At 61.1% G+C, this 9,092-nt stretch overlaps 2 protein-coding genes across 2 annotated transcripts; one reads left to right on the top strand and one right to left on the bottom strand.

Moving 5' to 3' along the window:
• The first annotated feature begins 311 nt into the window (after positions 1–311).
• On the top strand, positions 312–4,127 carry LOC130609419 (microfibril-associated glycoprotein 4-like). Its single transcript, XM_057428367.1, has 6 exons — positions 312–342; positions 910–976; positions 2,053–2,213; positions 2,331–2,427; positions 3,014–3,196; positions 3,877–4,127. The coding sequence occupies exons 1-6, from the start codon at positions 337–339 to the stop codon at positions 4,122–4,124; spliced, it is 762 nt and encodes a 253-aa protein (XP_057284350.1). The 5' UTR covers positions 312–336; the 3' UTR covers positions 4,125–4,127.
• Positions 4,128–5,137: 1,010 nt separating this feature from the next.
• On the bottom strand, positions 5,138–7,448 carry CDIPT (CDP-diacylglycerol--inositol 3-phosphatidyltransferase). Its single transcript, XM_057428368.1, has 6 exons — positions 7,380–7,448; positions 7,168–7,302; positions 6,242–6,395; positions 5,918–5,999; positions 5,627–5,708; positions 5,138–5,289 (listed from the first exon to the last, which is right to left on the bottom strand). The coding sequence occupies exons 1-6, from the start codon at positions 7,423–7,425 to the stop codon at positions 5,138–5,140; spliced, it is 651 nt and encodes a 216-aa protein (XP_057284351.1). The 5' UTR covers positions 7,426–7,448.
• Positions 7,449–9,092: the final 1,644 nt, after the last annotated feature.

The following is a 9,092-nucleotide window of genomic DNA, read 5'->3' as shown; positions in this document are numbered from 1 at the left end:
GGGGCTAAGGGCACAGGCCCTATAGGTGGGCGGGGCTAAGGGTAAGGCCCCTATAGAGGGCACAAAGCGAGGCTATTTCCCCCACATAGGGGCAGGTTTGAGGGCACGGACCCTATAGATCGGTGGGGCTCAGCCTAAAGGCCCTACAGAGGCGCGGGTTTGAAGGCCCTATAGCGGGGATTCCATAGGGTGTTTCCCCTATAGAGAGGCCGGGCTCGGGCTCCTTGCCCTATAAAGGGGCGGGCCCAAGGCTCTTTCCCCCTATAGGGGCCCCCATTGTTCCCAGCGCCCCTATAGGGGCCCCTTCCCGCTCCATCCAGAGCAGCTCCGGCCGCCATGGAGGTAACCGGGACCCCCACCCCCCCCATAGGGCTCTATAGGGGCCCCTATAGGGTCCTGACCCCCCCCATAGCCTCTAACCCCCCCATATACCCCTTCAGCCCCCTTATACGGCCCTTACAGAGCCCTCCAAGCCCCTCCCCGCATCCCTCCGTGCTCCATAACCTGCCCTATATGGCCCCATAGCCCCTGTATGGCCCCTATATGGCCCCAGTATAGCCCCTATAGGGACCCAGGGCCCCTCCGAAACCCCCCACAACCTCTGAGCCCCACATATAGCTCCTGCTCCCCCCCCCCCATACAGCCCCTATATGGTCCCATAGCTCCTATATACCCCCTATATGGCCCCTATATGGCCCCATAGCCCCTATATACCCCCCACATACTCCCCATATACCCTCTATATGGCCCCATAGCCCCTATATACCTCCTATATGACCCTTTACAGCCCCTGTATGACCCCATAGCCCCCATATACCCCCTATATGACCCTATATACCCCTCATATTACCCTATATACCCCCCCATATGCCCCTCTATGACCCCATACGGCCCCTGTGTGCCCCCCAGGTGCTGGCTGTGGCTGTCCTGGTGGCACTGGTGGTGCTGGGAGAGGGGCAGCCCATTGACCCCCACGGTGAGCAGCGGGGGGACGGTATGGGATGGATGGGATGGAGGGGATATAGGGGATATATGGGCTACACGGGATACATGGGATATATGGGATATGGGATGTATGGGGTATATGGAATATATGGGATATAGGGATGTGGGATGTATGGGATACACGGGGTATATGGGATAAGTGGGATATACGGGGTGTAGGAACATGGGATACATGGGGTATATAGAATATATGGGATATAGGGATATGGGGTAGATGGGATACACGGGGTATATGGGCTCTATGGGCTCCATTGGGCACCATTGACTCCATTGGGTTCCACTGGGCTCCATTGGGATCCATTGGGCTCCATTGGGCTCCATTGACTCCATTGGGATCCATGGGGCTCCATAGGGATCCATTGGGCTCCATTGACTCCATTGGGATCCATTGGGCTCCATAGGGCTCCATTGACTCCATTGGGATCCATGGGGCTCCATAGGGATCCATTGGGCTCCATTGACTCCATTGGGATCCATTGGGCTCCATAGGGCTCCATTGACTCCATTGGGATCCATAGGGCTCCAAAGGGCTCCATAGGGCTCCATAGGGATCCATTGGGCTCCATTGACTCCATTGGAATCCATAGGGATCCATAGGGATCCATTGAGCTCCATTGACTCCATTGGGATCCATAGGGATCCATAGGGATCCATAGGGACCCATAGGGACTCATAGGGCTCCATCGGGACCCATAGGGACCCATAGGCCTCCATAGGGACCCATAGGGCTCCCTAGGGACCCACTGACTCCATAGGGACCCATAGGGACCCATAGGCCTCCCTAGGGACCCACTGACTCCATAGGGCTCCATAGGGACCCATAGGAACCCATAGGGCTCCATAAGGACCCATAGGCCTCCATAGGGACCCATAGGCCTCCATAGGGACCCATAGGGCTCCATAAGGACCCATAGGCCTCCATAGGGACCCATAGGCCTCCATAGGGACCCATAGGGCTCCATAAGGACCCATAGGGCTCCATAGGGACCCATAGGGCTCCATAGGGCTCCCTCGGGACCCCACTGACTCCCCTCTCCCCCCCCGCAGCCCCCCCCGGCTCGTGCCCGCCGCTGCCCCCCCGGGACTGCCAGGACGTGCACGCGCGGGGCGCGCGCTCCGACGGCGTCCACCTGATCTACCCTGCAGGGGGCGCCGCCGCGCCCGTGCCCGTCTACTGCGACATGAGCACGGAGGGGCACGTCTGGACGGTACCACCCCCCCCGCACAACGGCGCCCCCTGGCGGCCCGGAGGGACTGCTAGCGCGGCCCGTGTGGCTGCCCCATAGCGCCCCACAGCGCCCTACGGCTGCCCCCTCCCGTTGCAGGTGTTCCAGAAGCGCTTCAACGGCTCCGTGAGCTTCTTCCGCGGCTGGGATGACTACAAGAGGGGCTTCGGGAGGGCCGACGGCGAGTACTGGCTGGGTGAGCGCCACAGGGACCTATAGGGGCCCGCAGACCCCACTCTGCCCCATAACCTACACCGTGTCCCGCACCATAGACCCCCAGAGCCGCCCATAGCGCACGTAGACCCCCATAGGCGCCCATAGCCCCCTATAGACCCCCATAGACCCCCCATAGACCCCCATAGACCCTCCTAGAACCCTCGTAGGCCCCCCTAGAACCCCCATAGCTCCCCCATAGCCGCCCACAATCCCCCATTAACCCCCATAGCCCCTCATAGCCCCCAAACCCTCTATTTCCCCCATAGACCACCATATTCCCCGATAGCCCCCCCATGGACCCCCACAGACCCCACATACACCCCCCATAGACACCCATAGAGACCCCATAGCCCCCCATAGTCCACCATAGCCCCCCATAGCCCCCCCATAGACCCCCATACGCCCCACATACACTCCCCATAGACCCCTCATAGCCCCCCTGTAGCCCATCATAGCCCCCCATAGACCCCCCATAGCCCCCTGTAGCCCTCCTGTAGACCCCCATAGCCCCCCCGTAGCCCCCCCATGGTCCCCACGGCCCCCCCTATCCCCTCTGTCCCCCCTAGGCCTGCAGACCCTGCACCTGCTGACCCTGCAGGCCCCCTACGAGCTGCGCGTGGAGCTCGAGGACTTCCAGAACAATTCGGCCGCCGCCACCTACGGCTCCTTCGCGCTGGCGCCGGGCGCCGTGAGCGCCGAGGAGGACGGGTACAGCCTGCACGTGCAGGGCTTCCGCGACGGGGGCGCAGGTACGGCCGCGGGACCCACGCTTGGGGGGCAGGCACATAGAGCCACGTTTATGGGGCTGAGCCCATAGGGAGCCATGCCTATGGGGAAAGAGGCATAAATGGGGTATGGGGCGGGACCCACACTTATGGGACAGGGTGCAGCAATGGAGGATGAGACCCATAGAGGTCCCATAGCATGACCCACACTTGAGGGGTGAGAGACACACACAGAGGCAGGACCCAGAGATGGGGCTGAGATCCATGGAGACCCCTGGAGCGGGGCCTACTCTTATAGAGAACCTATAGAGCCCCACACTTATAGGGCAGGACACACACTTACGGGGCAGAACCCATAGAGCCCCCCACTTATGGGTCAGAACCCCCAATTATGGGTCAGAACCCCCACTTATGGGGCAGCACTCTTATAGATCAGGACCCCACTTATGCATCAGGCCCCATAGAGCCCCCCACTTATGGGTCAGAACCCCCAATTATGGGGCAGCACTCTCGTAGCTCAGGACCGCCCCCTTATGCGTCAGGCCCCATAAAGCCCCCTACTTATGGGTCAGAACCCCCAATTATGGGTCAGAACCCCCACTTATGGGGCAGCACTCTCATAGCTCAGGACCCCCCGTTATGGGTCAGGCCCCATAGAGCCCCCCCCGTATGGGTCAGCCCCACACCGCCGCCGCTGCCCGCAGGGGACGCCCTGAGCTACCACCACGGGCAGAAGTTCTCCACGTTCGACCGGGACCAGGACCTGTTCGCCCAGAGCTGCGCCGCGCTCTCCTCGGGGGCCTGGTGGTTCCGCAGCTGCCACCTCTCCAACCTCAACGGCTTCTACCTGGGGGGGGCGCACCTCTCCTACGGCAACGGCCTCAACTGGGCGCGCTGGAAGGGCTTCCACTACTCGCTCAAGCGCAGCGAGATGAAGATCCGCCGCCTCTGACGGCGCCCCACAGCGCCCCCAAACACCGCCCCCTGCCGCTGGTGCAAACAAACAGCGCCCCCTGCTGCTGACATCGCCAAACAGCGCCCCCTGCTGTTTGTACCGCCAAAGAGCGCCCCCTGCTGTTTGTACCGCCAAAGAGCGCCCCCTGCTGCTGGCACCGCCAAACAGCGCCCCCTGCTGTTCACACCGCCAAACAGCGCCCCCTGCCTCTTGCACCGCCAAACAGCGCCCCCTGCTGTTCACACCGCCAAACAGCGCCCCCTGCCGCTGGTGCAACCAAACAGCGCCCCCTGCTGCTGACATCGCCAAACAGCGCCACCTGCTGTTCGTACCGCCAAAGAGCGCCCCCTGCTGCTGACACCGCCAAACAGCGCCCCCTGCTGCTGACACCGCCAAAGAGCGCCCCCTGCTGCTGACATCGCCAAACAGCGCCACCTGCTGTTCACACCGCCAAACAGCGCCCCCTGCTGCTGACACCGCCAAACAGCGCCCCCTGCTGTTCGTACCGCCAAAGAGCGCCCCCTGCTGCTGACACCGCCAAACAGCGCCCCCTGCTGTTCGTACCGCCAAAGAGCGCCCCCTGCTGGCACACAGAGCACACACACCTCTCACAGATGGCGTGACGTCATATTAAATACACGTGTTGATTGGCTGAGTGAGGAGGGGTGGGGTCAATGGGGTCCATGGGGGTCTATAGGGCAGGGGGGACTCCACTGCCCCCCATTGCCACCACTCAGACACCGCGCATGGGCAGCACCACTTTAATGGGGGGGTCCTGCATGGTCCTTGGGGGGGAGGTCCAAGGGGGGGTCTGGGGTCCCTGAGGGGGTTTGAGTCCATGGAGTGGGGTGTGGGGTTTGGAAGGAGCTGGGGGAGGTTTTAGGGCCTTTTTTGGTGTTTCCAGGGTGTTTTTGCCCATTTTTGGCTGTTTCCGGGGTGTTTTTTCCCGTTTCTGGCTGTTCCCGGGGTGGTTTTGCCCGTTTCTGCCGGTTTTCAGCCCGTTCCAGCTCTCACTGCCCCTTGGCGCGCTCAGCCCGGTCAATCGCTGCCAGCCTCCGCGCCGCCCCCCCGAGCTGCACCAGGTTCAGGGCCCCTTTGAGCAGGGCCAAGGGGGCCGTGACCCAGAGCCCGGCCCGGAACAGCCCCGGCCCCCCCGGCAAAACTGCAGGGGGCAAAGACACCATCAGAGACCCCCTTAGACCAGTATAAACCCCACATGGCACAGTATAGACCCCCAGTATAGCCCAGTGACCCCCCCAGTATAGCCCAGTCCATCCCATTCCCCTCCCAGTCCATTCCAGTTTATCAGATCCCATTCCCCCTCATTCCCTCCAGTTTATCAGATCCCATTCCCCCTCATTCCCCCCCCATTCCCCCTCATTCCCCCCCCATTCCCCCCCCCCCCCCCCCCCCCCCCCTCCCCCCAATTCCCCCCCATTCTCCCCCATTCCCACCCCATTCTCCCTCATTCCCATCCCATTCCCCCGCCCCGTGCTCACCGGCCGGCCCCTCCCCGAAGTGCAGCAGGTAAAGGCACCCATAGAACCCCTCATTGCCCGCACAGAGCAGGAACAGCAGCGCCTGGGGGGGACGGGGACACAATGGGGAGTGAGGGGGCCTCTGGAAGCCCCTCCCACCCCTTTAAGCTGCTCCCACCCTTTAAGCCCCTCCCACCCCTCTAAACTCCGATTTAAGCCCCTCCCGCTTATTAACCCCCTCCCACCCCTTTAAGCCCCTCCCCCCCATTCAAGCCCCTCCCACCCTTCAAGCCCCTCCCCTTACCCTCTCACCTTGGAGCTGTAGTACAGCCTCAGCACGGGGTGCGTCGTCCCCCCCACTGCCTTGTGGCTCCGCCCCCCCTCCAGGGTGGTGCTGCGGAAGGGGGCGGGGTCAGCGCGGGAAACGCCCACCCCATCCCCTCCTCCTTATTGGTTGCACGTGCCAGAAAGCCCAGCCCCCTAAGGAGCAGGCTGCACCCCCTGCTGGGGCAAAGCCCCTTTATCCCCTCCCTCCCGTTAACCCCCTCCCTCCTTTAAGCCCCTCGCTCCCATTAAGCCACACCCTCCCTTAAGCTCCTCCCTCCTTTAAGCCCCTCCCTCCGAAGCCCCGCCCACCAGTGCATGTGCAGCCAATGGCTGGCCACGTCCAGGGCCATGCTGAGCTGGAAGAGGGGCGCGGCCGTGGGGTAGAGCAGGGCCAGGTTGAGGAGCAGGCACATGGAGGAGAGCCGGTCCGTGAGCATGTCCAGCATGGCGCCGAGCCGCGAGCCTGCGGGACCCACCGCGAGGGGCGCTATGGGGCAGGGAACAGCCCCTATGGGGCGCTAGGGGGCAGGGAACCCCCCCCATGGGGTGCTATGGGGCAGGGAACCCCCTCTATGGGGTGCTTGGGGGCATGGAATCCCTCCTATGGAGTGCTGTGGGGCAGGGAACCCCCCCCCATGGGGTGCTATGGGGCAGGGAACCCCCTCTATGGGGTGCTGGGGGGCATGGAATCCCTCCTATGGAGTGCTATGGGGCACGGAACCCCCCTACGGGGCGCTGGGGGGCACGGAACCCCTCCTATGGAGTGCTATGGGGCACGGAACCCCCCTACGGGGCTCTAGGGGGCACAAAACCCCCCATGGGGTGCTATGGGGAAGGCAATCCCCTCTATGTGGCAGGGAAACCTCTCTATAGGGCAGGGAATCTCTTCTGTGGGGCAGAGAATCCACTCTATGGGGCAGGAAACCCCTCTGTGGGGCAGGGAACCCCTCTATGTGGCAGGGAAACCTCTCTATAGGGCAGGGAATCTCTTCTGTGGGGCAGAGAATCCCCTCTATGGGGCAGGAAACCCCTCTGTGGGGCAGGGAACCCCTCTGTGGAGCAGGGAAACCCCTCTATGGGGGATGGCAGCAGGGATGGACACGCCCACTTGTGGGGCAGGACGCACAGTGGGGAGCTGTGGGGCTGGGACATGCTGTCGGGCAGAGCACACCCATGTGGGGCATGGACCCTCCCACCCCCCCAAGCCCCTCCCACCCCCCCAAGCCCCGCCCCACCCTGCCCCAGCGCGCGCGCCGCGTGCCCGTCCACGGCGTCCAGGAGGCCGCTGAGGCCGTAGCAGGCCGCGGCGGGGCCCGGCGCCGTCGGCATCAGGTAGAAGGAGGCTGCGGCCAAGGCGATGCGGAAGTACCCTGAGGGGCGGAGCGGCCGTCAGCCCCGCCCCCCACGGACGCTCCCGTTTCCCTCCCCCGCCCGTTTAAACGCTCACCGATAACGTTGGGCACGAAGAGGAAGACGTTGTCGCCGCCCGCCATCGCGCGGCGCCTTTAAGAGCGAGCGGAAGGAAGTCCCGCTTGGTCCCGCCCCTTCCCCCCCCCCTCAACGCTTCAGCCAATCAGAGAGGGGGAAAGCGGAAGAGGACCAATCAGCGCGGAGTAAGGGGGGGGGGGGAGATGGGCCAATGGCGGAGGTTCCGGTTCCGGGCAGAGCGGAGTTGCCATGGCGACGCGGGCCTTGGGTATTGATTAATAACGGCGATAATTGATTAATGGATTCATTGATTAATTAACGGGTTAATTAATGAAGGGGTTCATTGATTAATTAACGGGTTCATTAATGAAGGGGTTCATTGATTAATTAACGGGTTCATTAATGAAGGGGTTCATTGATTAATTAACGGGTTCATTAATGAAGGGTTTCATTGATTAACTAACAGGTTCATTAATGAAAGGGTTCATTGATTAATTAACGGGTTAACTAATGAAGGGATTCATTGATTAATTAATGCGTTAACTAATGAAGGGATTAATTGATTAACTAATGGGTTAACTAATGAAGGGATTGATTAATTAACGGGTTAACTAATGAAGGGATTCATTAATTAATGTGTTAACGAAAGAATTCATTGACTAATTAACAGGTTAGTTAATGAAGGAGCTAATTAATTAAAGGGTTAATAAATGAAGGGGTTCATTGATTCATTAACAGATTAAGCAATGAAAGAATTCACTAATTAACGGGTTAATTAATGGTTAATCAATTAATGGGTGAATTAATGAAGGGGTTCACTGATTTATTAAAGGGTTAATAGTCCCTCCTTCCCCCCCTCCACCTAATGAGGGCTGTAATTAACACTGGTACTTAACGATGATGCTAAGCACCCATTGGCTGCCTCCCAAATGACATCAGCACCTCCCCCCACCCCCGCCCACTCAAAAAGAGGCAAAATCGGGTTTTTTTGACATTTGTGTTCTTTTTTTTTAAATAAACACCATGAAAATAAAGTTAATTCAAGGCAAAAGCAACGAAACCCCCCAAAATGACCCAAAGTCCCCCCCGAAATGACCCAAAGCCCCAAAATGACCCCAACCCCCCCAAAAGCTGATGGAAAATGACCATAAACGATGAAAATCGAATAAAACGACCCCAAAAGGTCCCAAATTGATGGGAAATGGCCCCAAAAAGCCTTTGGGCGGGGGGTCCCTGACCCCCACTTGGGAGAGCCCAATGTTATGGGGGGGGTCAAAACCCCCATACGGGTCCATGGGGGGCGGGGGGTCACCCCAAATCCAAAAGGGGGTCCCCCCATCACCAACGTGGGGGTCCCAGGCCCCATTATATGGGGTGGCCCCCCCCCCTTGTAGTGCCTATAATGGTCCCGCCCTCGGCTGCGTGGCCCCGCCCCTCCTCCCCTGTGGGCGCGGCCTGGGGATGCGGCTGGGCCTATGGGAGGCCACAACCCCCCTCTTGACCCCGCCCCCCGCCAGCGCCTGCCCCAACCTCGCCGCCCATTGGGCCAGCAGGCGCAGGGGGCGTGGCCGGGGGCGGCGGGGCGTGGCCGGGGGCGGCGGGGCGTGGCCTCGGCCCTGCCTGTAGGAGGCGATGGGCAGGCGGGAGCGGAAGGCGGTCTTGCGGGCCCGCGGGAAGAGGCGGAAGAGGCGGCGCTCCGAGAGGACGCCCCAATGGAAGAGCAGGGAGAACA

This window comes from Pezoporus wallicus, unplaced genomic scaffold (assembly GCF_028554395.1).
Source record: "Pezoporus wallicus isolate ANWC-B61680 ecotype Strahan unplaced genomic scaffold, APGP_CSIRO_Pwel_v1 contig_14548, whole genome shotgun sequence".
Classification (NCBI taxonomy): Eukaryota; Metazoa; Chordata; class Aves; order Psittaciformes; family Psittacidae; genus Pezoporus; species Pezoporus wallicus.
The sequence above is the reverse complement of the archived record's forward strand: the minus strand, read 5'-3'. Positions and strand labels throughout refer to the sequence as shown.